General features: G+C 35.9%; 2 protein-coding genes across 2 annotated transcripts; one reads left to right on the plus strand and one right to left on the minus strand.

The window, feature by feature from the left end:
- Positions 1 to 559: 559 nt before the first annotated feature.
- On the minus strand, positions 560 to 4,788 carry LOC107592340 (VIP36-like protein). The gene is made up of 8 exons (XM_016281843.1): positions 4,563 to 4,788; positions 3,999 to 4,117; positions 3,744 to 3,861; positions 3,568 to 3,650; positions 3,252 to 3,413; positions 2,914 to 3,028; positions 1,989 to 2,102; positions 560 to 1,887 (listed from the first exon to the last, which is right to left on the minus strand). Exons 1-8 carry the CDS (start codon positions 4,765 to 4,767, stop codon positions 1,745 to 1,747), a joined length of 1,059 nt encoding a protein of 352 aa, XP_016137329.1. The 5' UTR covers positions 4,768 to 4,788; the 3' UTR covers positions 560 to 1,744.
- Positions 4,789 to 16,976: 12,188 nt separating this feature from the next.
- LOC107592413 (T-box transcription factor TBX3-like) lies at positions 16,977 to 21,523 on the plus strand. Its single transcript, XM_016281914.1, has 7 exons — positions 16,977 to 17,493; positions 17,631 to 17,898; positions 18,186 to 18,332; positions 18,436 to 18,512; positions 19,020 to 19,153; positions 19,912 to 20,447; positions 20,901 to 21,523. The coding sequence occupies exons 1-7, from the start codon at positions 17,111 to 17,113 to the stop codon at positions 21,207 to 21,209; spliced, it is 1,854 nt and encodes a 617-aa protein (XP_016137400.1). The 5' UTR covers positions 16,977 to 17,110; the 3' UTR covers positions 21,210 to 21,523.
- The last annotated feature ends 85 nt before the right edge of the window (positions 21,524 to 21,608 follow it).

Genomic DNA, 21,608 nt, shown 5'->3' on the forward strand with positions numbered 1-21,608 from the left:
TTATGTTTTTAGTAGCAAAGACCTGTTAGTGTTTAATGCTGTTATGTTTGACATTTGAAGGAGTTTCTGTTTTTGTGGTTACCATTGTGCTGAAGAGCTTGTGGTTAGGTTGTGGGTGGCTACATATATGCGTAATATTGACCAGATGAACAATTATTGCACTAATGTTGCCGAAGAGTAAGCTATATTCAGCATGAAATGAGCCAGCTGTTAATTTGAACCGGAATAGATAAGATAAATTGGTTCCAGGGCCATCTCTCAAGTATTTTCAGATTAGTTGAGAAAAATAAAAAATAAAAAAAAAACTTTATTTTTTCCCTCGAGGAATCACCTTAAAATGTACATTTATTAAGCTCTAAGTCACAGTAGTTTCTTAGTTTAGCATATTTTCAGTTGTCAGAACTCAAAAAGATTGTTGAAGACTGTTGGTTTTTATTTTTTTTGTTGTTGAAACAAAACATTTTTAGAGCGTATACAAATAATTGGTAGAAGCTATAAAAAAAATTACTATTCCTAACATTTCAATCATATTAAAAACTTGTCAATACATAACATCCAGTTATAAGACAAACTTTGAATGTTTAATTTAGAATTTTCAACATGTTGGTGACAACCATGAAAACATCAGTTTGACACAGCAGCTTGCTCAATGAGCTGATGACAACAGCAATTCAATCTCTCCCAGTATGAAACGAGACAAATGTTGCACAACTGTAGAGAGCAGTCAATAGAAGTGATAGGAAAGACTGGAACTTGGACAAAAGCAAAACCTCTTGCATATCTTTGCAATAGTGCAATTATTGAAAAAACTCAGGAACTGTCAAATCTCTGCCTCTTTACGGAAGATATTAAGATACAGGAATAGACATGTCGTCATCATTACTATATTTATCAGCAAATCAAGATTATTAAACCGAGTATTCAAATAAGGCATGAAATACAAAGGTTTAACATGAGTTGATAGCTGAAGTAATTAAATCATGACAAACCAAAAGTAACTTTAGATAAGCTACATATGGACAAGCAGTTCAGTGCAGCTTTTGATACATAAAACAATATCACATTTATAACAAAACAGACATTTGGGAAAAACATATTCCTCACATTCACTTTGATGGTTGTTACTGTCTGTTTATAATAGTACAGCCGGCCAGCATTACTTACATAATGATGAAAATCTAATTTACTCAATTTTACATAAGTTAAAAGATGACTGCTGACAGCTGATGAGATGATGGTGACAGATGGAGGTCAAAGTCAAGGTGATATATTTTATTTTGATTAATTTCTGTCCAACTGAAAGAAGAACACAAGGGCTTTTGGGATTTCTGCAGTGGCATTACAGAGTAGACAACCTGAGAATACAATAGTTTGCTAAACTATTGTGCCTCTGTAAATGCTGTTACACATAGTTCTCTGTGCCTCCTCTGGGTGAAAAACCAAGGTCAATGTAACTGGTATAAAAATACAGCAAACGCTCACACAAAAGTCTCTAGAGACCTTCAAAAACAGATGCACACTCTTTCAAATATTCTTAAACAGTTTTTTGAGATCATAATCACGATTGAGGTGGTCAAGTTTCCACTTGGAGGTCAGGTATGGCTTTTAGTTCAGTGCTGGCTTTCAGGCCCTTTCTGTTGGTGGCAGAGGTGAGGACCAGAAGCGGCCCTTTGCAAAAATGCCAGTAACACTCACGTTGGATCTCTCGTCCCATTTCCTTCCTGTCACTTGTTTTTCCATTTGCTCAGTAGAAGCGTTTGCGGCGGTTCTCTTTATAGTGATTATATAGAAAGAGAACAACCACAACCACTACAACCAGCACAACGACGGAAACAATGAAGAGAAATAAGGTGGTGATGAAGCTCCTTCCTTCATCCTCCACGTGAACTGTGCAAAGAAAACATTTGTAAGATACAAACATTTGTACTTCTCTGTAAAATAGCTTATACTGAAATGTAATGAATGTATAATCTTATTGTTACTGTTACCATTCGGGTCCACTCGGTAGTCTACACTAGGCAACGTGATCTCCTGCTGGTCCTCTTCAGGACTGCGCTCCACTGTAAGCTCATACAGCTTGAAGGAGATCAGGTCATGGTTATCTAAAAACAAAGCCACACACACACACACACACAGGGGTGCACATAAGTGGTCCGCATGCCCGACCAAAATAAAAAATGTGCTGTGTAAATAACTTCTGACAGCACATTTGCGTACCGACATGGTTGACAGCTGTTAATGCAGAATTACCATTTTAGATCGACAAACTGTACATAAAAATATTTTACATTTTATTATTTAGCACCAAGTACACTAAAGCCGTGATTACCATCAGTCATTTTCAACATTTGGAGCCCTTGAACTGGTAAATGCAAAAAAAAAAAAAAAAAAATTATTTACTTTTATTATTTAGCACTGTCTTTTATTTCTCATTTCAAATAGCCTCTCCAGACAATTTTTTTTGTGAATGCAGACAGATATTATATTGCTCTCAAAATTGTTTAGTATGCCTTATGAAATTGGGCGAACTGATTGAAATCTTATTGACCAAATACTTATTTTCCACCATAATTTGCAAATAAATTCTTTAAAAATCCTACAATGTGATTTTCTGGATTTTTTTTTCTCATTTTGTCTCTCATAGTTGAGGTATATCTATGATGAAAATTACAGGCCTCTCTTATCTTTTTAAGTGGGAGAACTTGCACAATTGGTGGTTGACTAAATACTTTTTTCCCCCACTGTACAAATAGATATTATAAATTGGTTCATGTTTTTTAGTTAGTGTAACGTGAATTCTATGGAAATTTTAGGATTGGCCCAAAATGACTAGAATATAAAATGCAGTTTGCATTGAATCTGAATATCTGCTCGATTAAAATGAAGTGAACGGAACGCTTTACTGGTCCAAACCTGATAAATCTCCAGTAGCCGATGAGATGCCGAAATAGTAACCTTGTGGCAGCCTCACTCCAGGTATATCCAGACAGTCCTTCCACTCTTGCTTCCCCTCGATATCCATCATCACCTGAAAGATAGAACAGCAAATGAAGGTGCATTCAGAACTGAAGGTTGCTCTCCAACATCTGTCTAAACAATACTTCCTTAATCTCGAAGTAAATTTAACCTCTCCCTCGTCTTGACTATCAGCATCGCAGATCGAAAGACTTAATTGGTGCAGCAGTGTATATATGTATGTATTTGTCTTTGGCAAAAAATTTAAATAAAAACAATGTAAAGATGTTTCTTACTGTGAGTCTGTTCTTCATGTATCTGATCAAGAGGAATGTGTCATATTCAACATTGCGAACGTGAGCAGCGCAGCCACCGAGATCAGTAAACCGTCCGTCACGGTCGTGATCATATGCAACACTCCCATTTCCGACCATTGCAGAGATAAAAGGAAATGTTCTCTGAATGAGAGACAGAAATTAAACTGATTAGATTATTATTATTTTTTCACAGGTTAAAGTTGTTTAAGCTAACATGACATATGATGACGAGGACATGACATTTATTGTAATCTTGTTTATTGTCTTGTTCGTCTAATGGTTAGCGGCAATATACCTCATGCTGCTTGTCATCATTGGGATAAGTGTCTACAAAAACACTCAGACCTGTAAAAAAGTTTGTGTTTCCAAATACTTGACCTAGAGGAAAGCACAAAGACCAAAAACCCTCCATCATAGTCGTATCACAGAGAATCAATATTTTGAAGATTTGCAATATTGATGATCTCTTACCATTTTGCATTCGCTCTTTGGTCAGCCATATTGCAAGGCCGTCTCCATTCAGGTTCTTCTTGCCCTCACCATGGATCTTAAATTGTACTCGCAGCTCCCAGTCCCTGATGTAACAGGGCTACACACACACACACACACTCATTAACAAGCATGACTATTAAACATTATCTCAATAACCTCTTTGTCTAACAGGTTGCTATTTAATAGCTTTGTCTAACAGGTGGTGTTTCAGGTTCTCTCGTCATTTAAACTCACAATACGACTCCATACAGCTCCTTGTCTGCTCTGCAGGTCTGGTGTCAGCCGTATGTGTTCAGGCATGATCATGGTGTTGCCCATGAACTCCCAGTGTGAGGAGCTGGAGGAGCCCAGTCCTGTGTATACACACACACACACACACACACACACACACACACACACGTACGTCCATTTGTGTGTTGGATATTTAATTTTTGCTTCTAGATAACCATGACCTGATCTCCCTCAAGCTATATTGGTAAACGCAATGGATAGTTCATGATAAAAGTTGCTTTAAATACAACGAGTTTGATGTTTAATAAAGCATATGAACCGGAATATCTATAACTCCTGTACTTCCGCCCTGTGGACTTGTGACTAAATCACTGCAGTTGCGGAATAAAACTGCCACTCTTACGAGAGAAAGAAAAGGGCAACCAACAGTTACAAAAGAAATAAAGGACACAGTGATCGTCCTGACAATAAACCTGTGGTCGTATTTAAGTATTTTCTCTTTAACTAACGTTAGTTGACTTTGCTGAAACAGGTGTCACTTTTGGCCGAGTAGGAATGGACGCTTACCTTGGTATGGCTTACTCAGCGAATACTCTCGCTTGAGAAATTCAGAAGTATTATCTTCATATGTGTTTTCTCCAGAACTAATACTCGCAAAGGCGAGTATTAAAACTAATAACGCAGATACTCTAATTTTGTTTGCCGGACTGTACGGTAAACGCATTACTGTTGTGTAAATAATGCCGTTCAATTTCATCACGATGGTCGCCATTTTTCCTCGCTCACTTCAAAATGCCCGCCCCTTATCGCTATTCGTCTATTTTCAGTCGTGCACTGCAATAAGTGGTTTACAATATTGCCAATCATTTTTTCGACCAATCACTGTTTTCCATACTTTACGTTTAGTGAGTATGTGTGCCAGTAAAACAAGTGCATCCTGAGGAAAAAAATGAAGATAAAAGGGTATTTAAAATGTTATTTTAAACCTAGCAGTTCTAAATCTAAACTCAGATCCAAAAGATTATATTTAATTTACCTATCTAAACTATTATGCAAATCGTCATACCCCTAGGCTCTGTCATTATAGGTCAAATTGATTGTTTAGCAGATAAGCAAATATTTGTCATTCAAATAAGCTGAACATTTTAAGCTCACACTTTTTACTTTAAAAAGTGCTCCACACTGGCGTATATTACTGCCATTTTGGATTTATTGTGTTGATTTCTTTTTATAGCTATTACACAAATGTGATGATATTATGATACATTAAGAGGGTTTTTGACCTAGTTTTAAAATCGGCTTATTGTATACATTATATATATATATATATATATATATATATATGTGTGTGTGTGTGTGTGTGTGTGTGTGAGTGTGTGCGTGTTCTTGTGGAGGAATTTCAGTGTGAACAGGCAATGTCCCTTTATTTTAGTTAATAAAAATAACTATCTATCTTGTAGAGAGGTGTTTGACATTTCATACTGCCTGCAGTTTAATCGACTCTTCACTAGAGGTCACTTGTGGACTGGGATTGTCCTCACTTCTTGAATTTTGAGTTACAGAATTTTGTTTAATTCACCTTTGGTTTTTAGTTATGCACTCTGGACACAACTCCTCACTACTTAAGTGGATTTCTTAAATGCAAATCCTTTCGGTGTCACAGATCTACACAGATTTAAAACAGCAATGCGTAACTTAAAGGAGGGAAGCGGGTTCAAAGTACTAGTGGCAGCATGTGCAGAGCTACAGCCAAAGTTAATAGAACTACATTTTAGCCCAGCAGTTCCTGTGACCTTCAGCTGTTTCAGAATATGGTGTCTGGCCAATTTTAGTGGGTGTTCATGAAGTTATTAGGTTTCCTTGTTGAGTTCAGCCTGTAACTGTATACAGTGGCAGGTCACAGTGCACTAGCAGACAGCATGCTGGACTAAAGTGTGGTTTTGAGTTTGATGGGCTCTTTAGACTATAATCAGAGGGAAACATGTTCACCCCTAAGCTGTCATACCTAATCAGGCAAGACAAAGAATACATTTATACCAGCTCAGCTTACTTCACACACGCCCCCTCTGCTTTTCCCACACACTCTGTTTTCCTCTATCAGGTTTATGAAGCCATGATTACCAACACTGTAATGAGTACAACCCAGTTATGCAAGTAAAATTATGGGAAGACTCTAAGATCTCGTTCTATCAGATATCATCAGCAGTCTGTAAAAATAAATAAATAAAACCAAGCAATTCTATGAATCAACATAAGTTATTTAAAGGGGGTTATTTTATTAATATATTTTGTTTTACAATAAAATTTTTTTTAAATAAAATAATTTATAATATAAAAATATATAATTTAGACATTATATTAGAAAGCTCAGGTAGTTTGAATACATTTCTTTAACAATTGGCCTTAGCAATATTCGGATGTTAAGAACTTTAAATTTAAATTCAAGAACAACCCACTTTGGCCGGCAGGGTAAAATGTAAACTGACCAACCACAGGTTTTTTTTTATGTGATGATTAGGGGCAGCTAGATCTAAAATCAGTGATACTGATATATGGTAGTGTGCAACAAATGTTTCATTTAAATAATGACACTGTGAATGATTTACAAACAACCCCAAAGATAAAGTGTAGAAAATATTTTGAATTAGTCAGGATGTCTGTAGATTCTAACACAAAATATAAAAACAAAAGTGGACTATGCTGAGTATATCCCAAGGATATATATTACTCTGTGCATCAAACAAAACTTAAAATCAATAACACATTTTTAAAAAGATTTGAAGCTGAACCTTTCTTTGTAATCTTTAAATCTTTGCTTTTCTGATCCTTGTATTTCTCTTTATATGTTAACCAGTCCATGATTAACATATATTCTCTTTGCCAGCACATTTCATTCAACAATATAGAAGATAAGGAGGTGTAAAGCCATGGATTATGCACATTGGGACCAGATAATTCCCTAAAGTCATAATGAGTGTTTTTTTGAGCGAAGATATCCCAATTCAGAGTATGGTCACATTCTTGCTTACTGTATACACTGGACAGACAAAATGGCACTGTAATCAACAAATTCAGTCAGTCTAGTCAAGACTTCTTTCATCTTTCTTGTTTCTACATACAGTTATATTGATTTTGACACATTTATGTGATGTTTTCCTAAAAGAGAAGCGATACAATTTGTAATGCAGATATGGGTTGAGTAAAGTAAAGGTTACTTACTTTTGCTAGTAAATAAATGTTCACACAAATGTTTAACCCTTAAAAACAAAAAAAAAACATTTATTTGTCGCTCAGTAAGTAGACCATTGCCTGCAGCTGCTTCACTGGCCCTCATTCAGTGTAATCCATATTTGTGAGGTCAATATCACCTGCTGTTTTTATACTCCATCACCAATTACTCAAGGTCCATAATCTTGAATTTGAAACAGTCACTGTCATTCTGTTACACTGTGGAGCTTCTGTCATGAAAACAAATTCCTCGTATGTGTAAACATACCTGGCAATAAAACTCATTCTGATTCTGATTCTGATGATTTCACATCAGGCTGCACCTGTTCATTCAGCACTGGGTTCGTTGAACACGTTATAACCAAACGGAATATTTTATTTAGGATTGTAAAGCTAACAAGGATATCTGCGTTGTATAAATGGTAAGTCTTTTGGATATATTTTTCTAAAGTAGGCTACTCTGAGATATGGTCCACCTGTGAATAATTTTATCATATATAACTAGCCTTAATCCTCTTTCTAACGGGTGTCACAGGAATATCTGCAGTTTGTATATCTCAGCGCAGACGGCAGACATTAAGAACACCTTCAGACATAAATTTTGACGCTGTTTGAATCAGAAGCCGTAATTACAGGCAGGAAAGGAATCTGCTTGAGGAATGATGGGCCTCTTTGTGCTGAAGTGTCCTCAGTGCGCCTCTTCTTCCATTGAGGTGTTTGTGCTGACAAAAGAAAACGGAAGAGAAAGAGTACATTTCCTTAATTAAATAGCATCGCTCCAAACCCATCCTCATCAGAATGTCTCTCTCAATCAATAATTCACACCAATGGTGATTCCTTAAGTGTCTGTTAGACTGTGAAAGGGTGTTTTATTATTTATTTAATTTTGGAATTTTAACAGCGCAAATAATTCATTGTTATTGCTCTTTTTTCTATATAAATAATTCTAAAATAATATTTAGTTTTAATGAATATTTTCATACAATTATATATAATTATATTATATATTATAATTATATATAATTATATCAATCAGTGTACGTATATAACTCTATTTGGTTAATTTGATAACCTGCTGTTCAGCTAAGGAATATTAGTATAATATCTCACCATTATTCCCTGAATCATCAGGCCTTTATTCACTGCAGATCTGATGTCTTCTCCCAGAGGAAGCCTCCACTCGCCCATTATATCTGTCTGCCGGTTGACTTTGATCAATATGCCTCATTAACATTAAAGCAAGCCTGTTGTCTGCTCATTTTATTTATTTATTTTATTCCATCATACCAATGAATGTTGTGCTGACTGTCCTATAGCTGTCTGGCTTTTTGGCTTTTTTTCAGGGAAGAAACTTGTTTAAAATAAGACTTTTTAATGTTTTTGAAATATCATTACATTTTAAAATAACAGTTTTGTATTTATTCCTGTGATGGCAAAGCTGACTTTTCAACAGTCATTGTTCCAGTCTTCAGTTTCACATGAACCTTCAGAAATCATTCTAATATGCTGATTTGGTGCTCAAGAAAAAATATTATTATCAGTGTTGAAAGCAGTTGTGTTGATTAATATTTTTTTGTGGAAACCACGATACATTTTTTTTAGGATTCTTTGATGAATAGAAAGCTTAAAAGTGCAGCATTTATTTGAAATAGAAATCTCTTATATTAATTTGTCTTTGCTTTTATTTTTGATGCATAATTTGACAGTCACGATTCCAAGAATGCAATTGTTTTTAACAAAAAAATATGTTTTCAGTGTTCGTAAAAATGATACATCACATGTATGTTAATTTTAGAGCCTTACAAATAGTTTCGACAAATTGTTATGGACAGCCACTTCAAAGAGAAGACAGTTTCACTCTCAGAGTCAACAATGGGTCTAATGAAGAAAAGCCACTACTGCAAAGGGACTGAAACTAGAATAAAAGGGATGTTGGGAGGCAATTGTAGGTTTGATGACAGATTCACAGGCAGACATGATAAATTCCAAACATTTCTCAAGCTCTTAGATCTGTGACTGACTGTGGTCTGAGTTAGATGCATGTGCATGTGGTTCTGAATGCCAGAATACAGAAGATACACAAACACACTCATGCATGCAGTGATCATGCTCACAGATGTCTTCAGCACAAGCCAAATATGTGTTTTTATCAATAGTCCCATAGCATCAGTAAATTCAGTTTGTGTAAAATACTGTGAAGAGTTAAAAATACTTCTTTATAGTTTAGGTTCAATATTTAAATAATGCACAACCAAAATTACAAGCAAACACCAAAACATTAATAAATGGTATAAGACTAATTATTCCTTTGTGTTTGAAGAGCTGGGCACAATTATATACTAGCTGACCTGACTCTCACAGATACACTATTAGTCAATGCTCAGCCCCGACTGGTGGAGGGCTGCAGTGATGGTTGACTTTCTACAACTTTCTCCCATCTCCCGACTGCATCTCTGGAGCTCAGCCAGGGTTTTGGGTTCTTCTTTACCTCTCTCACCAAGGCTCTTCTCCCCCGATAGCTCAGTTTGGCCGGACGGCCAGCTCTAGGAAGGGTTCTGGTCGTCCCAAACGTCTTCCATTTAAGGATTATGGAGGCCACTGTGCTCTTAGAAACCTTAAGTGCAGCAGAATTCTTTTTGTAACCTTGGCCAGATCTGTGCCTTGCCACAATTCTGTCTCTGAGCTCTTCAGGCAGTTCCTTTGACCTCATGATTCTCATTTACTCTGACATGCACTGTGAGCTGCAAGGTCTTATATAGACAGGTGTGTGGCTTTCCTAATCAAGTCCAGTCAGTATAATCAAACACAGCTGGACTCAAATGAAGGTGTAGAACCATCTCAAGGATGATCAGAAGAAATGGACAGCACCTGAGTTAAATATATGAGTGTCACAGCAAAGGGTCTGAATACTTAGGACCATGTGATATTTCAGTTTTTCTTTTTTAATAAATCTGCAAAAATGTCAACAATTCTGTGTTTTTCTGTCAATATGGTGTGATGTGTGTACATTAATGAGGAAAAAAAATTAACTTAAATGATTTTAGCAAATGGCTGCAATATAACAAAGAGTGAAAAATTTAAGGGGGTCTGAATACTTTCCGTACCCACTGTATATATATAACATTCAGCACATATAACATTAGTACATTTTATGCTAATTAAAAAAAAAATAACACAACTATATTGTACTGAAATCCATCTGATAGTTTACTCTTTCTGCCTTTTGATTCCCCTTTCACACTGTACTTTATCCTGACCCATACACTTTGGCGAATATACACACCAAAGCCCTCGCGAAGCTTAAATAAACATACTTTTATTGGCTTTATTGCATTGCAAAATCAATCAAGGCATTTCAATATAAAGGGAGTAAATCACTTGTCTGAAGGAACCAGAAATAGAAAAAATAAATAAATAAATACAAGAGGCAAAGGGAAAGGAATCAATTTTCACACATTAGAACTATTATCTTATTAAGAAATGGATGACAGAAGCCTCAAGGTCTTTCCATAGTATGACATGGACTCCTTTGGGAAAAAAAAGGTTTAGATTGCATGAAGTAAGTGCTATATATTCACAATCCTAAAACATGTCTAGAAAGTATATGCATCCGGTTTTAACAGTACAATCAACTTGTTGAATCACTGGGTATAACAAAATCAGAAATAAAATATAAATCAGTAATGCTGATTTATATCTAACATACCTGACCTAAAGAGCCTTTATCAAGAGATTTAATTCAAGGAAATGTACACTAATAAAGTCATTTAAGAGTGTGCTACAAATGTGTATATATGTGTTTAGCTACTCATTGAATCGGCCATTCAGATGCTGTACTAGCACCTTTCTTCAGACTGTTCATCTGAGAACTAGTAAATTCACAAAGTAAAAACCTTTGCTGACTAAACTTTTCCCTCAGTACTGAAAAAAACCCTTACTGCTATGTGCTTACTGTACACAATACATCATTTCTGAGCTACATGATTTACGGAAATATTTTGAGATTAAAAAAAAAATCTAAATTGAATTAAAAACAAAAGTCATGGTATTCTTTTTGTAATCTAGAAACATACATTCAAATTCCTGAATATTAGATGCCGAATGACCCTCAAAGTAAACAAATGTTTACATCTAATTTAATTTACCGAAAAGCTTCCTTTATTTACCCCTTCCCTCTTTGTTTATTACCCAGATTCATGTTTAATACTCTAAGGACTACTACAGCTTTTAATCACAGGTTTACTGAGCCTGGCAGACCTTTCCTAATCTACCAGAGTAGGTTTTCACTGCTCAGAAACATCAATACTGGCTTTTTGGCGTGGGTGTTCATGGGATTAGTTGCGTTTCAATGAGCCGGATCCCCTGTGCCTCACACAACAGAACCCAAAGAGCAGATTTCCCCAAAGAAAGTCCAAACGTTTACATTTTTACAACATTCTTCAACAATGATCCCAGATCAGCTACACAGTAACTCCAATTAAAACTTTTTGATTTCACTTTCAATTTTATTTATAGTCATGACACACAGTTCCTGGTATTCTTAAAAGTAATCTTGGAATAGATGGCCAGCAAAGAACTTAATTTGCATACATCAAATATAAACAAAAATACACATAAAAGATATCAGCGCTATAGCAGTTATATATTTGTGCTTAATATGAGGCAGATTATGGTTGCCGTATCTGAGCAAAGGCATTATTAGAATGGTTTCAGTGGTTCTTGACGTCCAACCTTCATCTGATTCAAAGTACATTCAACCCCGCCAGTTATCATTGACCTCCTGACATCGATCAATGTTTGTGCAAGAAAGTTGTATTTGATTCCCAAAGTGCAGATGTGGCAATGAAACCGATTTCTTTCTTTATCAAGTACAAACACAAGATGTTTTTCTCATCGCCTCGAACAAAGAGCCAAACAATTGTTCATACAGTATGATTCACAGAAATAACCTTCAGAACAGAATTTGTTGTTGTGAGTCTTTTTTTCTTGTTCGAAAATAAGCATCACAAAATAATAATGAAATAAAAAAATTTAAAAAATCATTCACTTGGGCTCTGCAGGCTCTAATTTATTTTCAATGATTTCTTTTATTCTTTAGAGTGGGAACTTGAACCATCAAAGATCGATGTAACAATAATATATCCGATTGTATAAGAATATCATGAGATCACAATATAAAAAATTAAGTAGAAGGACAAACATTTAGCTTTTTTAAATGCAAGAATCCTTGAATAAGATTAGCAATTAACCTGAATGTATGAAGAATGATTCTCAAAGGCTCAAACCCTTACTGAAAGATCATAATGTCTGTCATGGAAAAGTGTTCAATGTCAGCCATTCCTTTGGTCTTCAGTGTAACATGATTCTTCAGAAATCATTCTAATATGCTGATTTGCTGTTCAATAAACATTTTTATTGTTTTTATTGTTGAAAACAATTGTGCTGTTGAATATTTTTGTGGAAACCATATATATTTTCCCCCCAGGAATCTTTAATGAATAGAAAGTTCAAAAGAACAGCATTTATTTTCAGAATCAGAATCAGAATGAGCTTTATTGCCAGGTATGTTTACACATACGAGGAATTTGTTTTCATGACAGAAGCTCCACAGTGTAACAGAATGACAGTGACAGAACAAAAAACACAGATAATAAAAATAAAAATAGAACAAGTAAATAAGGAATAAAAATATATAAATTGACAATTGTGTGTGCAGGTATATTACAATAGACAGTGTTTTTTTTATTTTTTTTTATGTACAGGTACTGTATATTATGTGCAAATTTGAGGTGTAGGCTGAGTATGAGTGTTAGATAAATAAGTGTATGAGTGAATAAATAGTGTGTGTTCCACGGTTATTGTCAAGTGTTCATGAGATGGATGGCCTGAGGGAAGAAACTGTTCCTGTGTCTGGTCGTTCTGGTGCTCAGTGCTCTGTAGCGTCGACCAGATGGCAACAGTTCAAAGAGGGAGTGTGCTGGATGTGAGGGGTCCAGAGTGATTCTGCCAGCCCTTTTGCTCACTCTGGATGAGTACAGTTCTTGGAGAGAAGGGAGGGTTGTACCAATGATTCGCTCAGCAGTCCGGACTACCCTCTGTAGTCTTCTGAGGTCAGATTTGGTAGCTGAGCTGAACCAGACAGTTATTGAAGTGCAGAGGATGGATTCAATGATGGCGGAGTAGAACTGTTTCAGCAGCTCTTGAGGCAGGTTAACTACTATTATACTATTTTATAATAGTAGTTAACATATCTATTATGAAACAATATTTCTTGAAGTGTTCTTCATTAGGATGTAAACCGAATCACACTAATGACTGCAGACGCGCTGGATAATCAGTCATTTACTTTCATTTCCGTCAGTGCTCATTCATCTGCTGCTGGATCTGCTCCCAGAAAGCCTGTCTAAAGAGATGTGCTGATTCCTGCTGTTTACTTAATCTTGAACGTGGATCATTAAAAAATCCTGCCTGTCCTGTTTTTGTTTCTGAGAAGTACCATCTATTTGACAGCATGACGTGCTCTGAACCTCTGCTCTGTTGTTCAATGATGGCGGAGTAGAACTGTTTCAGCAGCTCTTGAGGCAGGTTAACTACTATTATACTATTTTATAATAGTAGTTAACATATCTATTATGAAACAATATTTCTTGAAGTGTTCTTCATTAGGATGTAAACCGAATCACACTAATGACTGCAGACGCGCTGGATAATCAGTCATTTACTTTCATTTCCGTCAGTGCTCATTCATCTGCTGCTGGATCTGCTCCCAGAAAGCCTGTCTAAAGAGATGTGCTGATTTCTGCTGTTTACTTAATCTTGAACGTGGATCATTAAAAAATCCTGCCTGTCCTGTTTTTGTTTCTGAGAAGTACCATCTATTTGACAGCATGACGTGCTCTGAACCTCTGCTCTGTTTCAACTTCTCACTCTCCTCACACCTTCTCAGTGCCACTGTTTAACTGCATTCCTCCCACCTCCACAGTCCAAACATGTCCAGTCACACCAGTCTGTTAGTGGCCGACTATTCATCACAGCCCTTCTAAATAAACAGCTGAGGTGTTTGAGAGATGGCCACATTGAGGCCACTCATTGCTCATTCACTGCAGGAAAGTAACCCCAATTACTCACGTTAAGTAATTGCGTTTTCCTTTATTTTTCCTCTTGGATATATTCACAAATCCGAATCCCTTCACCTTCACATCTGCATATTGTTCGCCTCAAGTTCAAAATGAATTACTTCTTTTTACTGTCGTAATGCTTTATTGAAATCCTTCTATCCAAGGTTGTCTACTCAGCAACAGATTTGTGAGCTGAATGTTATCCTACAAACACACACACAAAAATTGCATAAATGAAATACTCATGCTGTCAAACATTTTTTGTTTTTAAAAAAAAATAGCACTAAACATATGCAATGGTACAAATGTAGATATACTATAAATGCAACTATAATATTACAAACAAAACATCCTGTGTCAAAATGTAGCATTAAAACCTCACCGCTTCCCAACCAGCCACACCTCAAGGGTCAGTACCGGCTGGTGGAGCAGTTTAAAGCAACTATTTATCCTCGGTTTTGAGTTACACACAATGCCTGTTAGTGTTCTCACAAATATCAGACTGGCATCAGTGCTCTCTCCCTCCAACAGCTCTCTGCCCGCTCACTCTTTGAAGTAGGGATGACTGACAGCCAGGGTTGCTCCTTGCCCAATAAAGATTGGGTCATCAGTAGTGGATGGCCGCAGATGGCATATCTCTCATAAGCTGGTGTGTGGATCTTTCTCTGTACTCTCAGCCACCATGGCAGCGTAGCTGAAAACAGGACATAAAGCTGTCACAGAACAGCGTCATCGTAAATTCAGATTTATCCATTACAGAAGCAGGGCGTGAAATAATTTAAATGCTTCAGAATATAGGCAATGTTCGAAATAAAGCTGTATCTCTGTGAAGGAGTTTTCACCCCTCTTATATTGATATAGATCAAGTGTTTAAATTCAATTGATCAAAAGTGACAGTAAAGATATTAATGTTAAACAAAATCAACAAATTCTTGAAAAAAATATGTCATGGTTTTCACAAAATATTTTAAGCACCCCAACTGTTCTCAACATTGATAATAAAAATCAACATTTAACTCAGCAATGATACTGAAAGAATGTGCTGTCAGGCATTTTACACTACACTATACACTAATACAAAAGACAACACAAAAGTGACGCCAGTTAGCCTCCCACTAAGAAAAAAAATTGCTAAATTGCTGATGCCTTGAGCAGAAACAGAAATAGATCCTCATTAAAAACCTCACAATGGAGCATCTGATGGGGCTTCCCCATTACATGAACTGTCAAATTGGCGCCGTGATAGTTTGGCCACATTCTTCAAAAAACATCAAAGCTTGATATCTAAAAGTGACTGCTAGGAGTTGCTTAGATTTCAATATGTGATTGTAGACATCAAGAAAAGGAAAATGGTTTGTATTGAATACAAAGTTACACAACTGCTGGTTTCAAGAGGCTTGTGTACTGCTGATCTCACTCAGTCCACTGTGGTGTTTTTTAGCCTTCATGGAATGTGCAGCCAAAACTCTTCTGCAATAAAAACGTGTAACTGAATACACTCACTAATCCAGCCAGGACAATCAGAAGCATACATCAGTTGAATCCTCAGTCATTTCCCACTCATGTCACAGCATGATATTACAGGACGGAGTGGGACTTATTTTAGGGTACTAACTCAAAACTGTGTTATATCATGAGATGGTTGTAATTCACTGTGATAATTATGTAAAATGTGTGAGGGGAAAGAGTTTCTCATGTTGGACTGTATTTTGTGGTTGTGGTTGGTGCTTTTGTATCAAGCATCTAGATTAGAGATGTAACATTGATTATGGGTGGTGGTGTGGGAGGGGTAATTTAACGTGACAGTCCTAAAAAGAGCATCAGTTAGGCCAATATATTTTATATGTCCTGCTGTTTGTTCTACAGACAGTAGTATATTGACATTAGTACATGCTTTTAACATACAGTAATATCAGAATAATGTCAGTGAATATTTCTCAAGGCATGTTTATTTCCAAATGTCAATTTCTGTGTTGCATGGGGGTAAGTTGTCACAATGGAACCTGCCATTTAACAACTTGTTTGAGAATTTTCAGAAAAATGTAGGCCTATACAGTGAAATAATTATGAAACAAAATAACAAATCATGAACCATGAAACAAAAAAGCAAAAATGTAAATGGTAACATATAAAATATAAAACCTTTTTAATACTGTAATTAAAGAAATTGTAATTGATAAATTATATGCATGTATAATTTGAGTTATTTTATTTAGTTTTATTGTTCATGATAAGGGATAAATAGAATAAAATAAAATAAAAAGCGTTTTGAATAGGCTACAAAATTAATCTGTGCAATTGGACCCTTTGATTCACAACCTTATAGTTAGTGTGACAACGAGCCCCGATCTTTCTTTACTTTATTCATAAGTTTGAGCAACGCTAAAATCTAGACAGCTGAAGCTCCATTCGTATCAAATCACTTTGTTGCAGTTGATTCTTTATAAATCGATTTACCACGCCCTTACGAAGCACAATTGGTTTGGGTGTGTCCACGGAGCCAATAAGAAACCCCTGACTGACCCGTCCCGACAACAAACACCATGCTGTCTTGAGATCCGGCATTAGGTCCCCAGGGTTTATCATCTGTGCGCACGAGACCCCTATAAAACAACTTTTACGGTCTCTGCAGTTGGGCTCTTCACTCAACAGGATAAAGGCATGAAAGCATGAGAATGGATGATTCACTCAAAAACGCGAGATGCATTTGGACAAACTGTCTACAACTTCTGACACACTGAAATTAGCATGATTCCACATAAGGAGTGAATGCTGAAGACCTCAGAGAGGAGTTGTTACCTACATTGTGAGGATGAAGTGAGTATGATAACCCCACAAACAGCGCAAGTGGAGAGAATGGCGTATCACCACTTAATACCGGCCAGTCCCACTGACCTCACTATTAGTTCGATGCTTGGACAGCAGTCCCAGTTTTTTCCTGTTGGATACGGGAAACAGCAGTTTGCGAACGTGCTCCATAAGTCGATTCGTCTGGCACTCAAAGAAGCCGCGTCTCCCGCGGACCTCTCTGTGGAGACGAGGGACCCCGGACTGGCACCTGAGGATGACCCCGTGGTTCACCTGGAAGGCAAGGAACTGTGGGGGCAGTTTCACAAAAGCTGCACGGAGATGGTCATAACAAAGTCTGGAAGGTAAGAAGGTGATTTAACACGTCTAGGCTCTGCGCGGAGTCTTTTAAAAATGGGCATTGACTGCATAAGCTTCATATTTCTTTTGTCTTTTGACTTGAACTCTTGTAAACAAGTGAAACGTGTCTTGCTTCTTCGAGGCGCATGTTTCCAGCATTCAGAGTGTGCTGCAGCGGCTTGGACAGGAAGGCGAGGTACATCCTGCTGATGGATATAGTCGCAGCCGATGAATACAGATATAGGTTTCACAACTCTCGCTGGATGGTGGCTGGAAAGGCCGATCCAGAAATGCCCAAACGAATGTACATCCACCCAGACAGCCCTGCTACCGGGGAGCAATGGATGTCCAAAGCTGTGACCTTTCATAAGCTCAAATTGACGAACAATATATCTGACAAACATGTGTTTGTGAGTATTTAATGCGATTCACAATTTATGGATGACATTTATTGTAAATTTCTTCTCAAAATAATTGTCTTACTGTCACCAAGTGTTAAGAGCTAACGAGCGCTATGCAACATTCAACAAGTTGCCTGAAGCGATCAGCTTATTAAAGATAATTTTCGTTTAATTCCGTGTGAAAAGATTTGAATTTGAAAGTAATTTTGTGGAATTTGAACATAAGTGTTATTGTTTGAAAAAAAAAATAATAATTATGAAATGATTATGCAAAATTATATGATTTTGTTTTGCAGACCATATTAAACTCCATGCACAAATATCAGCCGAGGTTTCATATCGTTCGAGCCAACGACATCCTCAAACTTCCTTACAGCACCTTCAAAACCTATGTGTTTCCTGAGACAGAATTTATCGCCGTGACGGCATACCAAAATGAAAAGGTGACAGATTCAAATGTTTTATAAGTTAATAAAGCTGTGAACAATTTTCACAACACTAAAGAAATGTGGTATCATCATTAACATGTTAACCATACCTTTACAGATAACTCAGCTGAAAATCGATAATAACCCATTTGCCAAAGGATTCCGAGATACCGGAAATGGGAGACGAGAGAAAAGGTATAGGCTATTTCTTGCTGTCAGATTTATGCCTTTACAGTCGATTTTTTTTCTCTCAGAACAAATTATATTATCTGCATACTGAAGTGAAAAGTTGAACTAAACAATATTAATTTCTGAGTCTGTCCCCTTTTGCTTTAATGACAGCAGTACTCAAGCTGCATGGACACAAACGTGTGTAAAACTTGATGATAATTTTCTCCAGCATGATTTGAGAATGATTCAAAGAGCTCAGTACTTAGCAAATCTGACCTTTGGAAAAAAATAGTTCACATGATCATATCACAAATGTACGTATTATTTGATTAGTGCAAAATCCTTCTTATTTACATCGTATCTTTGTCTTTGTATTTACATCATGCTATTTTGTGTAAGAAACTTTCTTTATTTCCAGGTTTAAATTAGTTTTGAAATTAGATCTCAGATTTTCAATGCAGTCTTTTGAACAGTAGTGTCTGAAAAGAATCAGTTTAATATCCACTGACATATGTATTTTTCAATAATTAGGAAACAGATGTTGCATCAGAGGTGTGATGTGGCACCGAAAAAAGCCAATGTGTTCACACACGACTCATCTTTTGACCAAACTTCATCAAATCCTTTAATTCAAGAAACGAACGTCGTTACATCAACTTCAACAGGTGTTGGGTTGGGATTTATAATAATAATATACTTATACTGTATAATAAAGGTCAAACTGTTGATTATTGTAAACAATTTTATACTTATGTATATATATTTTGTATACTTATATTATTATTTATTAATATGCTTTTGTCATCTGATTTATTATTAATATTATTGTTGCTATTCCTAACACACATTTATGAGATATTTATTCTACAGATACAAATGAGAGTGACATTAATGGATATGGAGATGAGAAGGAAAGCAATGAAGATAGAAAGCAATCGGTTTCTCAAGATGAGCAAAATTCCACAGAAATCTCAACAACAGTGCAAGAGTCCAAGGACGATTCAAAAGAGGAGATACAAGGAGAAAGGAACATAAAGGTCATCTGCAAAAAAAAGCTTGGTGAAGAGGGTTCTGAACATTTAACATTGGATAAAAAACATGCTGAACAACACAAGTTTGCAGATGATGAGACTGATGTTTCTCAGAAGGGTTCGCTCACTCGGCACTATTACATCCCCACTCCAGGCCTAATTAATTCTCTGTGTGTGACTTCAACAGGTGTTGGGTTGGGATTTATAATAATAATATACTTATACTGTATAATAAAGGTCAAACTGTTGATTATTGTAAACAATTTTATACTTATGTATATATATTTTGTATACTTATATTATTATTTATTAATATGCTTTTGTCATCTGATTTATTATTAATATTATTGTTGCTATTCCTAACACACATTTATGAGATATTTATTCTACAGATACAAATGAGAGTGACATTGATGGATATGGAGATGAGAAGGAAAGCAATGAAGATAGAAAGCATTCGGTTTCTCAAGATGAGCAAAATTCCACAGAAATCTCAACAACAGTGCAAGAGTCCAAGGACGATTCAAAAGAGGAGATACAAGGAGAAAGGAACATAAAGGTCATCTGCAAAAAAAAGCATGGTGAAGAGGGTTCTGAACATTTAACATTGGATAAAAAACATGCTGAACAACACAAGTTTGCAGATGATGAGACTGATGTTTCTCAGAAGGGTTCGCTCACTCGGCACTATTACATCCCCACTCCAGGCCTAATTAATTCTCTGTGTGTGCCGCCACATGTCTTGTCAAATTTATGCCAGTTTAATTATGTTGGAACACTTCCGTTTTTGGCATCTGAAGCAACTGGTCCTTGGTTATCTAGAAGGTCAAATGAAGGGGAGGGTCAAGGTTACACCACTTCAGTCTCATCCTCACAACAAAGACTTATTGGCATGTCTGATTTTCAGCAGTACAGAACAACCTCTCAGGTAGGTTGACAATTCATGATGTAAGCCTATTTGGTTGAATATGACTAAAAATACAATTATTTATTGTAAAATAATTGTAAAAAATACAATAATGTTCAAAAATATAAAAAAGACATAAAACATGCTAAACAAAATGTGTTGTTTTATTGCAGTTATTTATTGTGAAATAATAATAAATAAATAAATAACGCAATAATGTTTAAAAATATAAAAAGACATAAAACATGTTAACAAAATGTGTTGTTTTATTGCAGTTATTTATTGTGAAATAATAATAAATAAATAAATAACGCAATAATGTTTAAAAATATAAAAAGACATAAAACATGTTAACAAAATGTGTTGTTTTATTGCCTTTAATTTGCATGTAATTTTTTTTTTTTTTACAATAAATAAATAATACAATTAAAAATAAAATAATAATAATAATGATTTGATCTGATTTTTTTTCAGGGTGCGCTTGTCTCAGCACATGGAAGTGTTTTATATCCACAGAGTTACGTGACCACATCTGCTGCCACCTCTTCTGCTGTATCATATCAGGATCAAGCCCCCCCTATTTTCAACGTTAGCTACCGGTCCAGATGCAGACCTTACCCTGTGCCAATGTGGGTGCATGGCCGAAAAATGCCACAAACCTCAGTATTTGTACCATATGGTGAAACTGATACAAATGAGCATGCTGGTATTACAACTCCTGGATCAACTGAGTTTAGATCAAATCCTAATGAGGATCAAAACATACCGTGTCGAGATCTCTAGAGATATCTGTACAGGAGCAACAACAAATTCAGTTGTAATGATGTGCATTATGGTATATCTAAAGTCTATGGTATGAGACTTTAAGATCTATAAGATCTGGATTAAAAATTAATATATACTATTTATTCTTTAGTCTTTATCTGCTGTGTAAAAGTGTGAAAAATGTGTAATATAGCTACATGAAGTTGCAGAGCAGCTATTAAATACATTTCATACCATTTTTCTGTGTTTTTCTCTTTGTTTTTTTTTTAACCATTGAAAGTAGTCATATGACTAATATACATCTCACTTAAACATATTTTAGGCTATAGGCAATATCTTAACAGTCCTAGCATTTCGTTTCAGTCTACTTCTCATGATCTCTTTTCCCTGACGATTAATTAAAAGTTAAGCCTAGAC

This window comes from Sinocyclocheilus grahami, unplaced genomic scaffold, assembly GCF_001515645.1.
Source record: "Sinocyclocheilus grahami isolate Dianchi unplaced genomic scaffold, SAMN03320097.WGS_v1.1 scaffold152.1, whole genome shotgun sequence".
NCBI lineage: Eukaryota > Metazoa > Chordata > Actinopteri > Cypriniformes > Cyprinidae > Sinocyclocheilus > Sinocyclocheilus grahami.